Source organism: Salvia miltiorrhiza, unplaced genomic scaffold (assembly GCF_028751815.1).
Source record: "Salvia miltiorrhiza cultivar Shanhuang (shh) unplaced genomic scaffold, IMPLAD_Smil_shh fragScaff_scaffold_23_2, whole genome shotgun sequence".
NCBI classification, from domain to species: domain Eukaryota; kingdom Viridiplantae; phylum Streptophyta; class Magnoliopsida; order Lamiales; family Lamiaceae; genus Salvia; species Salvia miltiorrhiza.
In genome coordinates this window covers 42,441-62,927 of record NW_026651447.1, presented here as the reverse complement: position 1 = coordinate 62,927, position 20,487 = coordinate 42,441, and the positions used below count along the sequence as shown (strand labels likewise).

Genomic DNA, 20,487 nt, shown 5'->3' with positions numbered 1-20,487 from the left:
AAGATTAAAAATTCAACTCCAGCTCAAATATAAGAAGTAATCGAATTCATTAAATTTGTATTTGGCTCGTTTAAAAACCCAGTTATAATAAATTTTAATAAAAATTGCAATTAATTGCAGCAAATAACACCATATTTACCATAGTTTAATACAATTAAAACACGACTTAAAATTTTTATTGCAATTACAATATCACATTTTATTTCTTACAAAACATTTAATTAAAACTTAACCACAAATTTTACACTCAGTTGTAAATAATGATGGAACAAATTAAGCTGGCCGGCGAAATTGAAGTGCAAAAGGATCACGTATCTATCGATCAAACGCATGACAGTTTTCTATCAAAGATAGAGATAGAATACATAGTTGCGATAAAGACACCGAATGTGAGGATGATATAAAAGTTGAACGATTTTGACAACTTTTGAAATGAAATGTCTCGGCTTTGAAACTGTATCATATGATGCTACACTTCACTTCATTCACTATAATTAACGACTATTCTTATCTACACTATACACCATATACCACAACCTATTGATAATTTAATTGGATTTTTGCAATAATTGAAGGTACTATATATCTAACACGTTTCAAATACTCTGCATAAAAAGTTGATGATTATATGATAATGTCTTCAGAATATAATTGCCGATTCAGATTTAAATTATTTGCGAAAATGGGAATTCCGTGTCTTCTTGAGGTTTTTGGAAATTAAAATCGTTATATTTAATTTTATTTAATGCAAGTATATATATGATAAGATATGATGACTGAAAAATGAACAAGATAAAGGGTTAATGTTGCTTTTACCCATTCTCAAAGATAAAAACAAAAAATACTCACTATAAAAGAAAACTATAAAAATTATTCATTTTGACTTTGAAAGGACAAAGTAACCTTTACTTAATTTACAAAATTTACTGAAATCGCGAACTTTGCTCGACATGCTCGACCATTGTGAGTCGAGTATATCAAGCATTAGCGTATTTATGATAGATATATTAATGTTTGACATGCTCGACTTTTGCGAGTCGAGCAATAATGGTAAATACACCAATACTTGACATGCTCAACTATTGCGAGTCGAATCGAGCATTAGTAGTCAAGCATTCTTAAAAATTACACTAATGCTCGACATTTGTCGATTACAAATGTAAATTACACTATGTTTTACATAAGGGTAAAAGTATTTTAAATACGTATATTATATGTTTTTTAAAAGATGAGTATTTATGAGTCTATATCATTAATTTTATCCCTAAAATAAATGTATGCATGTAACATGATTATTATTTTCCCCTTTCTATATAACGAGCTCTATCATTTCCTTATGTTTGTGTACTAGAAACCAAATATTTATTTATTTTGTATATTGATCCTTGTATCATCAGTGATGCTAAATAGTCATGATATGGTCACCTATAAATTAGTAAAATTAAAAAAATTAATTTATTTAATTTATTTTTTAAAATAAAAATAAGATTTAATTATTTTATTGTATTGTTCTAGTTATTTTTCTATATTTTTTTGTAACTTTTTTATTTTATTAAAAATAAAAAAGAAAAAAAAGCAAAAAAAGTTTTAGAAAAATATGTTCAATATCGAAAATACAGTAAAATAATTAAATTCTATTTATATTTAAAAAAATAAACAAATTAAAAAATTCTCTATTAAATTAATATATGGATAGTCACATTACAATGTGACTGTATATATTAATTATTGTATCATATTATATTATATTTATATCTTTCTGTATTAAATATTAATCGAATTAGCGGCAATTTGTCGCTAGATAGTCGGCATCTCTTCTTGTTTTTCATAGTGCGACGTCAATTTAACAACTTTAACCTTCCAACCGCCCATTGACTCAAAACGCCATAATCACTACCTAATTACTTAAATTGTTCAGACTAATAATTTAACTTTTTTTTAAAATTAATAATACTATAAAGGGTTAAGTACCAAATCCCCCAACGTTAGGGCCCCTATCGCGTATAGGACCCTATAGTCAGGATAAACGCTGTTTACTACCTCAACGTGGCTAAACCTAAGCAAACCCCCCCGCGTTTTAACGGTCCCAAACGCCGTTATTTATTTATTTTTTTTAATGAAGGTGGGCCCCATTTCACACGTCACTACCACCAACCTTCTCCCCCCATCCCCGCCGCTGCCGCCCCCAGACATGTTCTTCCCCAACCTCCGCTGCCGCTTCCCCCGCCACCGCCAGTCATGCCTTTCACCGCCGCTCATCGGACTCTTCACAATTCGAGAGACAAACAAACCATGAGAACAGATTCACCCAAAGACTCACGTTTCAATAAAATTCGAAAACAACTCAAGATTCAATTTTTTTTAAATATGAAATTCCTTTACTTATCTTGGTTTGGGTTGTTGAGAGTCGAAGGGTGGGGAGGGTTCCTTTTCGTTTCTGGGGCTGCATGTCCGACTGGGAGAGGCGGCGGCACAAGGCGGCGGCGACTGGGGCTGGGCGAAGGCGAGGCGGCACAGACGCCGGTGGCGACGAGAAGTGGTGCAGGCGTTCGAGGAGTGAGGCAGCAGCCTCTCCTTGACTGCTGTTGCCGAGACCGTGAGGAGAAGAGAGAGATCGAGACACCGCCGAACGGGACGGCGCGGCCGAAGTTCAGACGCCGCCGGTCGCGAAAGAGGACGAAAATGGCAGCAGCGGCGGTCCTCCATGGCCGCTCATTGACTGATATGTGCTGGAGAGAGAGAAGGGCTGAGCTGGCGGTGGCGGGGGAAGCGGCGGCGGAGGTTGGGGATTTGCAGGAGAGAGAAAATGGGGCCACCTTCATTAAAAAAAAATAATTAAATAACGGCGTTTGGGGCCGTTAAAACACGGGGGATTTGCTTAGGTTTAGCCACGTTGAGGTAGTAAACAGCGCTTACCCTGACTATAGGGTCTTATACGCGATAGGGGCCCCAACGTTGGGGGGATTTGGTATTTAACCCTACTATAAAATAAAGAAATTTAAAGGTCGCATCACAGAAGACTCGAACCCAAAACCTTTGATTTTGAATATTAACCTCTTGTGGCTTGGTCAATGCGCGCATACAATTTAACTTACTTCTTAACTTTTGCTTCGTGGACTCTGTTTTTAATTAATTATGGCTCCAATATCCCCCGCGTAATCATTATTGTATCAAAGACTGTCGACCATAATTATGTCGAAGAATTTAAGGTTAAATATATTTGAATCTTTATCCCAAACATTAGACGATTTCGCCATTCATGTTGCTTAGCTAAAGAGACTAATAATATTGGAACTTCAGAAATTAATTGTAAATGACAAGATTTCACAATATATTTTTGTTATAACAAAGAGATTTTGTCATCGTATACTCACAAATGAAACAAGATTAATCGAGCCGAACGCAAGTATTATAAAAATTGCTTAATCTTTATTTTCGGATAAGGTTTGATGTTCGAACGCAAGTATTATAAAAATTGCTTAATATTTATTTTCGGATAAGGTTTGATGTTCCATAATTTTATGTGTATCATTATATCTCACTAATATATCTATTATTTTAGTAATATTTTTTATAAAATAAACTTTATTACAATATTATAAATTATTAACTAATAAAAGTGAAATTAAATGATAATAAATAATTATATATACTATTTAGATGAGATAAATTCTATTTAGTAATTACAAAATAAAGCTAAGACATATAGAATTGAAATTGAAGAAAAATAGAAAAAGAATGAAGAGCGAAATTTTGAAGTAGCCAAAATGAAGCATAAAACACAATTTATGGTCACTCATTGAAAAAACGTAAAATTTGGCATATTTTAACGATTTCGGACGTTTTTACTCTTAATTAGACGGATTGGGTAGGATTAGGCACGCGAGTCACGTGTCGGTTCATGTTAGACACTTATGACACTATTAGTGCCATAAGTGCCAAAATTTTACTTGCTTTTATTTTGGATTTTCATTCGCACTTATGGCACTAATAGTGCCATAAATAGGACTGTAAATTCGGGTATCCGCGGGTACCCTACCCGCAAAATGCGGGTACCCGTGGGACAAAAATCGCCCAAAACCCCACCCTCACCCGACCTCCTGCATGCTGCGGGTACCCGAATACCCGCAGCGGATACCCGCGGCGGGTATGAGGGTACCCTCACAGTCCCACAATATTTTTTTTATTGTAATTTTGCGGGTTTTTGGTCCCGCGGGAGGGTATTTTGTCCCGCATTTCACAAAAAAAATTAAAAATATTCTTTCTATTTCATCGATTATCCATAAAACCTGTGACGAATAAATAATAAATAAACAGCAGACAAACAAGCACAACGATCAAAATTCAAGTTCAAACGCTAAATCAAAGATCAATCCAACAGTCTAATAAATACGAAGTCAATAATAAAGTAATAGTCCTAGAGGTAGTTTCAAAATGAAATTAATAGTGTAGAAAGTCACGAAATAAAATTAGGGCTTGAAATTAATAGTGTAGAAAGTCACAAAATGAAATTAATAGTGTAGAAAGTCCCGTTCCAGCGGCCGTGGCTCCCCGTTCCAGCGACCGCTGCCCTCTCACCATACTGCAGTCTTCACTCGTCATATTCTTGTTCATCTCTCTTCCAAAATTCCCAATGCTTTACCTTCACATTCACTGTAAGTCGTCAACCCCACGACTCTGTGCATTGGGTTTTCCGCTATTGCTGACTTGATTGTTTTGGATTTTCTGTTTCCATTAGTTTAAATTCATGGAGCGTTATGAAATCACTGGTTTTTGTTTTGAAGGTGATATAAATTTGATTATTCTGGATTTTCTGTTTCCTCTACCGCCGCTGCTCTCCTCCAATGATCGCTGGGTGCCAGCGGTCGCTGGCTTCTTCGAGCCACGACCTCTGGAACCCAGCCGACGCTGAAATATGAAATCTTTTGAATTCTTGTGGTCGGAGGTCGGATTTGTTCATGTGTATTTTTTGAATGAAATCAATTAAAATCAGTCCAATTTTAAAATCCATAGATTTTTAAATACCTCTAGATTTTCATAAATTTTTAAAAGTCTGAAACGAATACCTCAGGAGTTTTATAGAATTTTAAAAGTCTTGAACGAATACCTTTAGATTTTCATAGACTTTTAAAAGTCTTGAACGAATACACCCAAATTTTAAAATATGCAGAAATCTATTATAATCATGAACGAATACACCCCTAAATCTCAACCGCGAGTTAAAGCCTAATTACTAGATAAAATAATATTTTCAAATATATTAATGTGAGTGTGTCAATTAAATTCATATCACTAATCGGCCTATTCAACATATGTTTTTGGGCCTAAGGTTTTCACTGGGAAGCCCACTAGAATATTGGGCTGGCAGAGTGCCCAAAGATTTATAATTGAATTTTAACGCAACGTTAATTTCTAGTAATAGTATTACTCCCTTTTTTTTTTTTTTTTTTTTTTTTTTCTCATTCGCAAAAATAAAGTGGATAAGCCTGCAAATAATACACACACTTCACACATAGTGACAGTGAAGGTGAAGGAGAAGAAGCGGCAATGCTGGCAGCCAACCCTAATTATAGCTTCCACGTCCCTCTTTCGAAACTCAGAGCTTCGAGTTCCAAGAAATTCAAAATAATTTCTAATTTTTCGGCGATTAATTGCTTTCCTCGGTCGAAAAAAATTCACATTTCATCAATTCAGCCATCAAATGCTGTTCACCGGACTCCGAAAACGAGAAAAAACAAAAGTAGAAACAGCGGTAACTTGTGCAATAGGTTTACTATTGGAGCTTGTTTAGCAGCAGAGCCAGGCATTCAGAGCGTGGATGCTCCGCAGCAGTCTTTTGCTCCCTACTCAATTAAAATTCCCGTTGGTGATCGTCATGTAAGTGCTTCGGTTCTTAAATTTGTTATTATAGTTTAGAAGTTTGTTTCTTGGGAAATTGATTGGTAATGGAGGCAAGGTGGCTATTTCGAATTTCGCCGGAGGCAGGCTTAGCCTATTATTTTCAATTGAATTTCGTTTGTGATGACGGTATTTTGGGATGCTAAAATGGTGGCTGTTCATTAGCTGTATCTTGGAAAGGTACTTAGAAGACGAGTAATTTTTTTCACGCTTTGAAATGGAGCGTAATGCTATAATCGTAAAATGGTATTTAGATGATCTTGTTTCCAGTCTTTCATTACGCGAATTGGCCTGACATTTTTCTCCACAGCCCATCTTCTTTTGCTTTGTGGTCTTGGTCTTTCTGCATTTTATGACCAAACCCACAGCTGAGTGTGTGATCTTCTGAATATTCACAGATACTCGTTGAGACAGGTCACATTGGGAGACAGGCTAGTGCTGCCGTTACTGTTACAGATGGAGAAACTGTAAGTAGTAAACTTAAAGATAAAATTGTTCTATTTCAACTTGACCCAGTTATTTCTCTTAGTTTCCCTGAACAACTGACATAATTGATTATGAGAAAAATCATCGTTTATGTTTATCCATGTGTTTTGTGGTCACTATTTGTGACTAGAACTTTAATGTAGTGATGATTAGTTGAATTTGGTTTTAATGTTTATGAATAATATGGTCTGATAAATTCTTGTAGGTTATCTACACAACTGTTTGTTTCAATGATGATCCCAGCGAGCCTACTGATTTCTTTCCTCTTTCTGTACATTATCAAGAACGATTCTCAGCAGCTGGTCGTACTAGGTAAAGTTTAAAAGTTTAGCTGTTTCCTTCTCATTAACTCGTAACTTGATGAGGAAACCTAATTTTCTGTTGTCCTTCCATTGAGCAGTGGTGGATTTTTCAAGAGAGAGGGAAGGACAAAGGATCATGAGGTATTATTCCCATTGTATTTGATGTTGAGGAACTTTTGCTTTAATTTTATAGAACTTTGGATGCTGTGTCTCACAATTTCTGTATTTTGGTTGACCAACTAAATTTGTTAGCAATTTCTTCTTTCAGGTTCTCATTTGTAGATTAATAGATAGACCTCTACGGCCAACTATGCCAAAGGGATTTTATCATGAAACCCAGATACTATCTTGGGTATGACCTTGCTAAGGACTTTTTAATGTACAATGTGTGCTTGACTATTGCATTTGGACGGTTTAATAATTTGCAAATGCTTTTCATTTTGTTATATTTCTTGCACTCTTTGTATCTCCTCTAAACTGGACCACTTCATAAAGCTTTCAAATGGGTTAATTGCCAAATAATGCACGACCTTTCAGTGAATTTACAATTTAGACACAACTTTTGAAACGTTTCAATAGAGACCATTCAACTCCATATTGTGCTCCAATTTAATTAATGTTAAATTTAAAAGTATCAGTGCATAAAGAATGGTTTTGGGAGTTCAGTGAAGTTGGTGATATTTGGCAAGTAAGCCCTTTCAAATTCAAAACTTGTGCTCCAATTTAACTAATTTTACATATAAATATATCTGAGCATAAATAATGGTTTTGGAAGTTCGGCAAAGTTGTTGGTGATATTTTGCTTACTTACAGTCCTCAAATGGTAATTGAGAATTTTAGAAATTTGTTTACTGGAGTCAGGTATTGGATGGATCTGAAATATTTTTGGATGGACTTGAAGTTTGGGGGAATCTGGAATCTGTATCATTTTGAGATGTAGATGTTGGCATGTTGCGAGTTTATACTTTGGGAAATAATTTAATATTGATCTTTATCTTCAGTTGATTCTGACTTCTGTATCAATATGAATCATGTGATTTTAAGTTACTTGTGAGACCAAATTTATGCATCTTTTTCTGTCATCTCAGTTCGCTTGCCTTACTCAGGCCAAGCCAACTTGAGGTTTGCAACAATGAATTCATAGTTTGTCTTTTGAACTTCTGTCATCCCATGAGGCAGGTCCTGAGTTATGATGGTTTGCATCCTCCAGATTCTTTGGCGGTGACAGCAGCTGGGATTGCAGTGTATGTTTATTTTTTTGGTTCCTTTACAGTGGTTTATGTAAGTTATCCATTTGAGATCTAACTATGACACATATATGCTTATGCATGTCATTGGATACAATAGAGCTCTCTCAGAAGTGCCAAGTTCTGGAGTTATTGCTGGTGTCCGGATTGGCCTTATTGGTGATAAGTTTGTTGTGAATCCAACTACCAAGGAGATGGAGGAGTCTAAACTGGATTTGTTGCTGGCAGGGACAGATAGTGCGGTATTGATGATTGAGGTATATTACTGATTCCTCTATCCATCTCTGATAGTTCATTGCTACATAAATGATTTGCTGTAAGCCTGTACATATAATTCAGGAGTTGTTGGCCGCACTGTTAAATAATTTGTGTATGATATCTATTTATTATATGAAAACACAGTTTGTGGCAAAATTGTAATTAAAGAATCAATCAAAGGGTATTTATAAAACTCAACAAATCTCATATATTTTATCTCTCCTCTTTTTCATCATATGCATTCTTCAATTTTCTATACTCTCTCTCATATTTTCTTTTTCATATTTTGATATTTTTTTTAAAAATCAAATTTTATTTATATAAAATATTCTATATATATATATATATATCTTAAATTAAAGATAAATGCAATATCTTTGATTTGGTATCAAATAATTATTCAACTCTTTTATTAGTATTCTAATAAATTCTAATAATATAATTTATTTTCCGACTTATCAATCGAAGCTTTTCTAATAAAATGACATAGGTAATGAGCTAACATAGAAAAAATAAATTTATGCAAGATTAGCTCATGTTTTAAAAATATATATTGTGATGTGAAAACTCTTTTTTTATTATTTCTTCGTTTCTTTTAATTTGAATGATGTGTTTATTCTATAATTTTAGGGAAGAAAATAAAGTTTTTCATCAAATAGATGAAAAATTAAAAACGATACTTTTCAAAATTATAAAATAAAATTAAGGATCTTTACTGATTAATTGATGTAGATTATTTTATTTTTAAGAAAAAATAATTTATATTTACTACTCCTTCTAATTATATTTAATATTTATTTTTTATTTATTTGATACATCATTTAATTTATTTATTTTTGATAAATTAACATGATTAAATAAAAAAATTTAAAGGCCGCACAACAAGAGCTCGAACCCAAGACCTTCGGTTTTAGATATTAAAACTTAATCGCTTAACCGATACACACTACATCATTTAATTTTGATGCAAAACTATGTTCGCCGTGGATCGCACGGGGCGAATGTACTAGTTTATTACTATACTATAGTTCTGTTCTTGTCTTGATGATTGGAGGAATGCACTTAACATCTAGTCATCAGCTTTGCATGGGAAATTTTCTGATCATATTCTTTTTTCTGACGGAATGGATCACTATAGGGATACTGCGATTTCCTTCCTGAAGAGAAGTTATTGGAAGCTATTGAAGTTGGGCAGGTGCTTACATATCTTTCATGTCATATCTTTGAGTTGGTTTCCTCCAAGAACATGATTTTGTTTTGAGGCTGTAGGATGTTTAACAAAATTCATAATTAGTTTTTTAAAATAAATAAATTGTGACATCACTATAATTCCTCTTACTTTTCTATTGGAAATTTTGACTGAATAATGAGATTGTTTGCCACGTCTCAATTATTGCAAGCTTCACGATTATATGTGACTTCAACATGACACCATGCGGCAGTTAAAACCAGTGATAGTAAGATCTATGCAAGTGAGAATGTGTTTATTGTTTGCTATGGCAGAATGCTGTCCGAGCTATATGCATGGCGGTGGAATCCTTAGTGAAGAAGTGTGGAAAACCAAAATTGGTGGACGCGATCAAATTGCCCCCTCCAGAGCTATATAAGCATGTTGAAGTATGTTATCAATTCCCTTTTTCTTTTGTCCCGTATCTTATAGTGTTCCTTTTGTATTGCTTTCTTGTTCTTATCTTTTCGCTGTGGTAGAGGAAACATTTTCCTTGAGTGGAGGATGTTTTCTCCTTTTGTTTTCTGCTAGATGAGGTTCTTATACTGTAAATCTCCGCCAATACGTACTTGATTTTTATTTGGTTGGGCTGTTGATGAAAAAACGAGGATTACTTTTTTTCTTAAATCCTTCCTCTAAATAGCAGAGAGTTTCTGAGACATACCAAGACCAAGAAATTTAGGTTTAGAAAATTTTAATTGGCAATTCAAAAGATCGGAGCAATAATGTTTTGTAAGATGAAATCTTAGGCCACTGGTCTGGAAGATGCTGTCCACGGTGAAGTAGTTTTGAATTTTTGTCCAAGTTTTAATGTAAACTATATGAACAAATATTTATATAGAAATTTACAAGTACGCTGTCGACAAAACATAAGCACTTTGACAATTTTGGGGCAATTTTAACTGCCATATTTGTGATGTTCTGGATGACAAAGTGTACTCACTTATGTAGTTTGTTGTCTTCATTTCTGTGATATAAGCATCCTCTTAGTTCATGACAGTGATGTTTGATAATATTCAGGAAATTGCAGGTGATGAATTAGTTGAGGCACTACAAATTAAGGAGAAAATTCCAAGAAGAAAGGCATTATCATCTTTGGAGGCAAAAGTCTTGAACATACTTACAGAAGAGGGTTTTGTTAGTAAGACTGAAGCTTCCCTTACTTCTGAAGTGTTGTTGCCTGACCTAATTGAGGTTGAAGATGAGGATGAGGAGGTTGTAGTTGATGGTGAAGTTGATGAAGGGGATGTCCGTATCAAGCCTGTTGCAAAGAAACCCGTCCCTATGGTAACTCTTGGTCCTTGGAGAAACATGATTAATATTTTCTTTGTAGACTTGAAGATGTGATTGTCTGAAATTATGCAAAACTCATCCTTTTTCTTGGTTGACATGGGCATGCAAGAGGTGTAGGGCAATGCCTGCGAATATCTAGGCTTCTTTTCTCCTTCATTTCGTGTGTGTAATAAAGAATATTGAATTGGTGAAATGCTCTCAATGATAAAATGGTACCTTCACCCTGGATTCTGTCTGATATTTGCATCCACTGTTGCACTAGATTTGCAACTCTAGTGACATATCGTTGATGTATGCTACTTCTAACTACTAATCCATAGCTAGAGATAATTAGATGTTAAGTTAAAGAAAGATCTTTAGTGTAACCCGTCAGCAAAACTTTAAATAATACTCAAAACTCATTGCTTGGAAAGATTCTATCTGTGCTCTTAGCTTATATATGCAGACATGCTTAGTATTTTGTCATTAAACCGGGGCTTGCATGAATATAATTTTTCAGTAAGTTCATATAACTGACTAGTGGAACTTGAAATTGGTTCTCAGATTTACAATTACTGTCTGATAAGATCTTGTTGATTTTATTGGTATTTAATCAAAGACAATATTTGATGTATGATCTTCTTATAGCTATACTCGGAGGTAGATGTGAAGCTGGTTTTCAAAGATGTTTCGTCGAAATTCTTACGAAGACGTATTGTGGAGGTATGTTTCATATTTCAATAAACGACCTGAAATAGTAATCATGGTGCCATCTCACTTGCAGTTTATATGAGATGTTGCATTTTTTGTTTAACAAGCTAATCATTTGTTCACCATTACTATGAACCCTGTTGTTTAGTAGATGACAAGCTCCTAATTAATCAAATAAAGGGGTTTAAGTTTGTCCTTGTACGATTTCTTGTTTTTATCTGAATCTGATTTGCGGTAATGCGTACAATAAATTTTGCATTATCTTTGAGTAGTGACAACATATATAGGTACTGGATGTCAATTTGCAACACAAGGTGAACCTATCATTTCCCCCCCTTTTTCTTTTCTGATAAGAAACAGAAATATATAACTAGAGGAAATGAAGCTGCTCAAAGGGCATGTTGTCCCCAGAATCATGAAAGCATTCTAGCTAATTATGCAACTTCAGCCCCTAAAAGTTTTGACATATAGAAAGCCCTAAATCCTTATGATATGAGACCCACCAAGAGTCTCTCACCTGATCCCCTAACTAGTTTTCTGATGCTGACCTGGTCTAAGCTTCTGCTGTGTTATTATGCTTGATTTATCAGGGTGGAAGAAGAAGCGACGGCAGGAAACCTGAGGAGTTACGATCGATTAATTCATGCTGTGGATTACTTCCTCGGGCACATGGAAGTGCTCTTTTTACGCGAGGCGAAACCCAGGTCTGGATCTTTTGTTTGGTGGAGAGACTAAAATATTGCTCCTTTTGCATATTTCACATTATTTTTTGAGTAGGCTATTTGTATATGTAACATTAGACCCTGAATGTATTCTCTTCTTAAGAGTCTGAATTTTAGCCTTTTAGGTTGAGTCTTGATAGCTTCTTTAAAGAATTTTCATCGTACAATATTGTCTATCTCTTAGTGTTCCCCCTTTGATGCATGTAATTGAAAACATTATGGAAGGACAAACATAGAAATCAACAGTAACCTAATATACAAGCACGATGGATCCCATATGGTGCCAAAACAATAAAAAACAAAATGTTTAGAAATATGCCTTTGAATATGTACAAATTTTCCTATAGAATAATAGTGAATGTGGTATTTTAAATATTACTTGAGTTCGATCCACTACACAAAGCTATAGCTCTATTTATTTTTCTCATTTCTTGCTTCATAGTCATTAGCTGTGGCTACCCTTGGTGATAAGCAAATGGCACAGAGAATAGACAACCTAGTAGATGAAGAGGAGTTCAAGAGATTCTATCTTCAGGTGAGTTTCCTCGAATTGGTGATGTATTTTCTAGTTGAAAATATTAGATAATGTATTACTCCCTCCGTCCCATTACAAATGTCCCACTTTCCATAATGAGATGTTCCATTACAAATGTCTCATTCCTTTTTTGACAATATATTCTCTCTCTATACCTAATATTTATATAATTTCCACCAACCCACTTTCTCTACTTTCTACACATTTCTTAATCTCCGTGCCCAATAGTAATGGGACATTTGTAATGGGACGGAGGGAGTACTATAGATAAAAAAAACATGTTAGTTTCATCTCTCATGCAATCCTGCTCCTATCAAATTTATATTCATCTATCATCTCCACAAGAGCTATATTCATCTCAGCCATTGAGAAGTATTTTTCTTTTCTGCTGATCTTGGCAAATGATCACACGTAATTAATTCTAGGTAATCATGCGCAATGTTGAAGCTGACTAGTTTAATATTCTGACCTTGTCTCCAGTGCTGGTCACTGAACTATGATGTAACTGATAATTTTTACATACCTTACATTTTACATCAATTTTAAAAGATTGTATTATCTTTATAAAGTATAAACAACATTTAATAATTATAAGATTGCACTTAAGACCATTATGAGGTTTACTTAACTAGCTAGAAATATTATGATGTATTAAGATTTTGAGCAATGTTATTCAGGTACGATTTGTCCCCAGGTACTCTTCCTTTGAATATAAATGTTTTCAGGAGTATGCTAATATATAAGTTCATTTGCTTCTGCATTCATTTGATTTATCTTTTTGATGTTCTCCGTTGTTGGTTGTTTGTGTAGTACTCCTTTCCTCCGTCATGTGTTGGAGAAGCTGGCCGTGCAGGAGCTCCATCCAGGAGAGAAATTGGCCATGGAATGCTTGCTGAGAGAGCTCTGGAGCCAATATTACCTTCTGAAGATGAATTTCCTTATACCGTACGTGTTGAAAGCACCATCACAGAAAGCAATGGTTCATCAAGGTACAACATTTACATGTTTAGTGGCAGTGCATTTGGTAAGGGGAATATCATTCTTGAATCCTCTCTGAGCTCTTCATTTGGTTTCTTCAATACATATGAGAATGGTCTCATAATAGGATCTTCTCTACTGACATTCTGACCAGTTTCCCATTTGTTCCTCCACCTGCTAAGTGTGGACTGCAGTACTCTCCACATCTAATCTTTTATTTAAGTGATTTCCAGACAAATATCCATACAGGCTAAATGCCTACAATGTCCTTTTGTCTGGGATAAAAAGAGTAAAGCATTTAATCTTTCATGGGATACTTTTGTACCTTTCTGACCCATGTGAGTAATTTGCAATTGAGTCTTCATGCAAGTAACTTATTTGTGACAGCATGGCCTCAGTATGTGGGGGTTGCTTGGCATTACAAGATGCTGGTGTTCCAGTTAGGAGTTCAATTGCTGGAATAGCCATGGGAATGGTCTTGAACACTGAGGATTTCGGTGGAGATGGTTCTCCACTAATCCTCTCTGATATAACAGGGGGTGAAGATGCGTCAGGAGATATGGATTTCAAGGTTGTGGGCTAATCCTATCTCAGTTGATCTCTTTTATTTGTTATAGAAAGATATGCTCATATTTTCCTCAAGTTAGGAAAATGTAGGGCTAATTGCATTCAGAATGCAAATTAAACACAGCATGTAATAATCAACGCGCACAATTTTTTGCAATTCAAGTCACACTGCATAATACTAATGACCAAATGATGACTTGTTAGGATCATTTGTTAAACGGTGTTGTTTCCTCCCCGATGGCCACTGGAATTATGCCTAAAGACTCACATAAATTAACATTGCAATTTTTGAGTTGACACGTCAAATTTGCAGATTTGGTCAAAAACCATGATATAAGAATGGAAATTAACCCAAATAAAAACTAATGCTATTTCACTCGTGCATGTTAAAAAAAAGGCTGGGAGCATGGTGCTAACTTAGCTATCTTTCTGATGCTGTAGGTTGCTGGAAATGATGATGGTGTAACTGCATTTCAGATGGATATAAAGGTAGTGTGCCGCAGTCTTCATAGGTTGCTTTGCTTTTCCAATCCCAGTTAATTGTTAGATGTGATTAGTTTTGCAGTGGATCTGAAATACCTTGACCTCATATCTTGTGTTTGTAATTGGTCAAAAAGCCTGGCAGTAATCATTCTCTGTAAATGTGTGAGGGCAGGTTACAGGAATCACCTTATCAGTCATGCGGCAAGCTCTCCTGCAAGCAAAAGAGGGACGGAAGCATATCCTTGGTAACTGAACTTTATTGTCAAGTACATAGAATTTGGGTTCTGACAAACATGCCTGAAAAGTTACGAAGGAAAGCAAATTGGGATGAATTCTTGCTGTCATTTTCATTTTCATCCAGATCATTCTCCTACAAAATATCTTGAATATACAAGTGCCAGTGCTCATGAACTAGCTACTCTGACATGGATTGGATGAAAAGTAGAATAAAGTGGATTTTATGGATCTTTTAAGGAATCAATAAATGCTCGAAAATTTAGAACTATGTATTCCATGTTTCACTTGAGCTCAATGATTTTGTTTGCTTTTGTAGTTGAGATGTCAAAATGCTCTCCTCCTCCTTCAAAGAAACTCTCAAGATATGCTCCAATTATTCACATTATGAAGGTTTGTTGGTTCTGGATGTCCAATTTTTCTGGCAGTCGTTAAGACTAGCGAATGTGGTTTTCAGAATCATTATTTTGATACCGCAGGTGAATCCAGATAAAGTTAACATGATCATAGGTTCTGGTGGGAAAAAAGTGAAGAGCATCATTGAAGAAACTGGGGTTGAGTCTATTGAGACGCAAGATGATGGCATTGTAAGCTGAGAAGACATGTACTCCTGTGGTTATATGTTACTCCTTATGTCTCTTCAACCTTACAGTGTGACATGTGAGTGTTACAGGTTAAAATAACAGCTAAAGATTTGTCAAGCCTGGAAAAGTCTAAAGCCATTATTAGTAACCTGACAATGGTTCCCAAGATTGGCGACATTTACAGGTTTCCTTTTGATATATGTATATATATATATTTAATAATTGATCTTTTCTTCACATGTACACTTTTATTTGGATCTGCTGGTTAGTTTTGCTGTATTTACTAACAAATTTGTTGCGTGAAGCTGCAATCTGAATTTGTGTTCTTTTTGCACTAACACTTCCTATTGTTTTTTATTCAGGAACTGTGAAATCAAAACAATTGCTCCATATGGAGTTTTTGTTGAAATTGCACCTGGCCGAGAGGTAGTTCCAAAATTTCAAAACGCATGTGTACTGCAAGCAGCAGTCTATTAATCTATGAGTCCTCTATCCTGTTTTCGACTCAATTTAGCTATGCATAATGCATAATAATGGTTGAAGTAGTTATCTATTATTCTATTTGATGCTTCAGGGACTGTGTCATATCAGCGAGTTGAGTGCAAGTTGGCTTGCTAAGGCAGAAGATGTAAGCATTCTAAGCTTGGGTGCTCTACTAGAATGTAATACACTTTTGATGAATTAACCATTTTCAATAAAAAAACACAGGCTTTTAAAGCTGGAGATCGTGTTGATGTCAAGCTTATAGAGGTTCGAATCATATTCTCCCTTTCTGGTTGTTGATAATGCATGTATTTTCGTTGATGCTGCACCTGTCTATGCAGATCTATAATTGGTTTTTGTCATTTAAATTTAATCACTAATATCTCCTTTTAGATTGACATTTGACTAAATATGTTTCTGTCAACATACGACCATATTATCTTTTCAAAACAACTATATTGCCTAGATGGTGAGGTTTATATTTGAAGCCTCTTTTGGGGCCAAATATGTTGTATTCAACCAAGAGAACTTGAAAATAAAATTACCTCTTAAATGCAAAATAATGTTGCCTTTTTTCTTTACACTTACATTGCCGCCATGAATATGATACAGATCAATGAGAAAGGACAACTTCGGCTGAGCCGCCGTGCATTACTTCCAGAACCTGGCCCAGAGAAGGTGAGCACAAAGCAACGTATTGGTAACCTCAATAAAGAAACTACAGATACTCAGAAAGCCGATGAGAAGGGTAAACTGAAGAAGACGTCATCTGGTCCTAAGAATGATGTTAAAGTTGACAATGTAGAACTTCCTGAGGATAGTACTCTTGATGTTAAAACCGACGACAACGACAAAAATAAGACAGTAGAGGCTGAAACACCTATGGATGATAAGTTTGTGAAGAAGTCCATAAGCCCAGGCAAGGATGCAACTGAAACTAATAAAAGCAGGTTCAAGAGAACCAGTACCAAATCCAAAACGAGTGAAAGTCCAGTTGTAAATGGAGAAGCGAAAGTTGGATGAAAAAACACCATGTCAGAAACAAGACCTTATTATACATGAGATTTGGAGATGGATGTTGTCACTTGCGGAAAAAAAGGTATGCACCATGCATTCCGTGGTTGATAATCTTTCAATTGTTATTTCCATTGATTACTGTGGTTCCTATATCCTATCATCTTAGTTTTTATACATCTAGTTTTCTCCATGTGAACAGTGATGGAGCTAGCTTTCTGGATGGCAAGTGACCACTAGATAGTAATTTCAGCTTGTTTCTCTCAAAATCACGAGTTCTGGCACGAAAACATCCACCTGCTGAATGTAAGTAGCATGCCTGAAATGCATGTAAAAAGTGCGGTGCTTGCATAAAATCATTCTGCTTGAGCTAAAGTGCTATTTTGTCAGCAAAATTTTGTCTTGTCCAGCGTGTTGATGACATGTTAGGCTAGTAATTCAAAGGATACACTTTTAACTTGTCGAGCAGCCTTGTTCTTGATTTTCTATGTCTGGGAAAGTTGTTTTGGTTCTGTTAATGCTACATGTATGAATTGGCCAAAGGAATGATGCAGTGCTACTACCAAATTCAACTAGTTAGATGTCTAAATTTGTAAGGTACAACACAATTTTATAATAGCAATAGATTTCGTAATTTGACGAAGAAGCTGCCGGCCATGAGGAGAAGCCTTGGGAGGTGTATTATTTGCTTTATATGATGCAACGGAATTGTGCTGTCTCCTCTCTCCCTTTTTATTTGGAGTGGATCTTCGATAGATGGGAAGTATGAAAGTTTACGATGTTGTAGAATCACACAAAAGACTTGGAACTTGTGTCTCATTCTAAGCTTATTTGGAGTTTTCTGTGAGCCAACTTGGCCACTTTATCTTACTACACAATATTCGTTTCGCATCATATAAATCTTTTCAAAGCTTAATTACCTCTTGATTGGCTATAAAAGTAATTCCATACTTGACGAAGAAATTTCCGATTGTGCTTTTGGGACCTCCAAACTCTGTGGGAGGAAAGACTAGAAAACATTTCTCTCTTTATTATACTAGATATTTTTATGGAGTATTTATTTATGCCATTGAAAGGAGGAAGTATGGGCAATTGTACTTTGATTGAGTTGTAAGAGTACACATTTGGATTCCTAGCTTCAAAATGGTGTTGCTTACGCCAAAAATTGGGGTTTTTCTTGCTCAAATTAATACATAATAATACCACGATTACTGCAACGTTTAGAATTAGGCTGGTTAAATTAAATGGAGGATGAGATGTTGGATTAAATGTATCAACCGCTCATTTATTCAATTCGATGAAATCACCAACAAGCCTTAATTATAATGATTCATTTATCTTCTTTTTTCCTTTAGGGTGCGTTTACTTTGGTTGTAAAATTTTCATTGAAAAATGGTGGATAAGAAAAGATGAGAAAATATTATCATTTTTTCATTTTTTTTTGTCATATGTTTACTAGAGATGAAAAGATGAGAAAGTGTTGGAAAATATTTTCACATTCCACCATAGAATAATATTATCCAACATTGGAGAGAAAATAAGTGAAAATTGGCTGTCTAAAAAAATATTTCATTTTGTCCGGAGAAAACCCATCATAGTAAACATGTGAAAATGATGGAAATTGGTGAAAATATATTTTTTTTTCTCTCCTTTTTCATCAAAGTAAACGCACCCTTATACTTTGTCGAATTCCATACATTTTTCTTTTCATTTCATTTTTTAATGCAATTGTTTTTTCTCCACTCGTCATCTATAAATACCCAATCATTATTTTATCAATTTTGACTCTCTAGTAAACTCAATTCTCTTATTGATCGTTCATCTCTTGAGTCTCAACAACTCTCAATTAGTTGTCGAATTTTCTCTAGTCTCGTTCATCCACTCTATACTCTATTTATTTATATAGCTTCTATACTATGTAGTATTCATTATTTTCATAATCTCATCTTATCAAACATTCTAGTTAGTTTTACAATTTTGAAGTATTTTATCTTTACCTTAATAAAAATGGCAAGTTCATCTCGGCATTCAGAATCCGATAAGACAAAAGGCAAGGAAAAAGGGCGCCTGATCTACCACCATACAACATCTTCACGAGGTACATGTTGGATTATGATTCTCAATTATTTAGATACCAAGAATTAAATGTTTAGGGAAAAAATAGCAAATCTTTTGAGTCGCTTCCGTATAATTTGTGTGATAGTTCCTTGATTGAAAATTTCATCGTACTTATTAGTTATAGTTACGCATCTAGAAACGTTATTATTGTTAATGAGAGAGCATGTGTACTTGTTTATTTAGTGAGTGGAGAAAGATATATTCTTGATATGTGTGTGTATGTGTAAATTAATTAAAAAAAGTACATAGTACGACACATGGTAGTCATAGGCGTGGATTGAATAGATGTCGACGTACAAAAACTTGTGATGTTGTTGATGGTCGATGATATGATTACCATTGACACATATGACAAGCATCCTAACTCAAACTTCAAAAACAAAATCTAGGGTACAACCGACCGGATGTATTGTACAATTGGATTAATTCACATTCACATTCTGATCTGCATTTTGATTCGAACACACATCCTGACTCGAATCGTGTAAATGACATTATTCGGTTATACAAATAACACTACCTATAAAATTGATACTATTCGATTATATAAACGACACTGTAATATTTTAAAATGTTATAGTGTCATTTTCAATCTTATAGTGTCAATTACAGGAAGTGTCATTTATAATTCTGAATAGTGTCAATTATACACATTGTCATTTACAATGTTATATATAGTGTCATTTATACGCAGTGTCATTTGTATAATCGAATAGTGTCAATTACAGGCAATGTCAATTGTATATAATCGAATAGTGTCATTTACACGATTTAGATTGAATGCGAATTCGAGAAATGCGGGTTAAGGTGCAACCGGCCGATTGTACGATACACTCGATTGTATCCAATATCACCTCAACTTCCAATCCATGGTGGCTTTATTCGGAAATTGATGATCATAAAGAGTTGAAGAACGAAATCTCATATGATGGGTGGATTGTGCAAATTAAGGATTAATTTGTGGACCAAATGGCTTTCTGATTTTTGGACTCATGCACTTTTCTTGATCAAAACTCACGAAAATAATTATATTATTTTTCACATTTATTATAAAAATGAAATTAAAGTTGAATAGTTGGTTAGAATTTGATAATGAGGTAGCGCGTGAGAGGAAGTGATTAATAAGTAAAATTAGCTGTAACAAGAAAAATGCATGTGTGAATTTGTGAGTTAATATGCTTCCTGGCATGATATGACACCTGAATACGCCTAGCTTCCCACCATTCCACACGCTACGCCCAGCACAAATCTTGTGCCTTCCCAACAAACACATCACACCCACCACCCATGCCATCACATATCAATTTATTTAAGACAATACCACTAATTAATTCAATAATCTGCAAATTAAACACTCCCTTTGCACA

The 20,487-nt window shown here is 34.8% G+C and overlaps 1 protein-coding gene across 1 annotated transcript; it reads left to right on the top strand.

Annotated features, from left to right (window-relative positions):
- Positions 1–5,444: 5,444 nt before the first annotated feature.
- LOC131002853 (probable polyribonucleotide nucleotidyltransferase 1, chloroplastic) lies at positions 5,445–17,636 on the top strand. Its single transcript, XM_057929332.1, has 25 exons — positions 5,445–5,877; positions 6,297–6,365; positions 6,590–6,696; positions 6,785–6,827; positions 6,955–7,038; positions 7,866–7,930; positions 8,034–8,190; positions 9,330–9,386; positions 9,695–9,808; positions 10,440–10,706; positions 11,340–11,414; positions 11,993–12,106; positions 12,567–12,659; positions 13,470–13,648; positions 14,025–14,208; positions 14,646–14,693; positions 14,860–14,932; positions 15,241–15,314; positions 15,401–15,508; positions 15,595–15,689; positions 15,868–15,931; positions 16,080–16,133; positions 16,214–16,255; positions 16,601–17,087; positions 17,205–17,636. Exons 1-24 carry the CDS (start codon positions 5,548–5,550, stop codon positions 17,009–17,011), a joined length of 2,907 nt encoding a protein of 968 aa, XP_057785315.1. The 5' UTR covers positions 5,445–5,547; the 3' UTR covers positions 17,012–17,087; positions 17,205–17,636.
- The last annotated feature ends 2,851 nt before the right edge of the window (positions 17,637–20,487 follow it).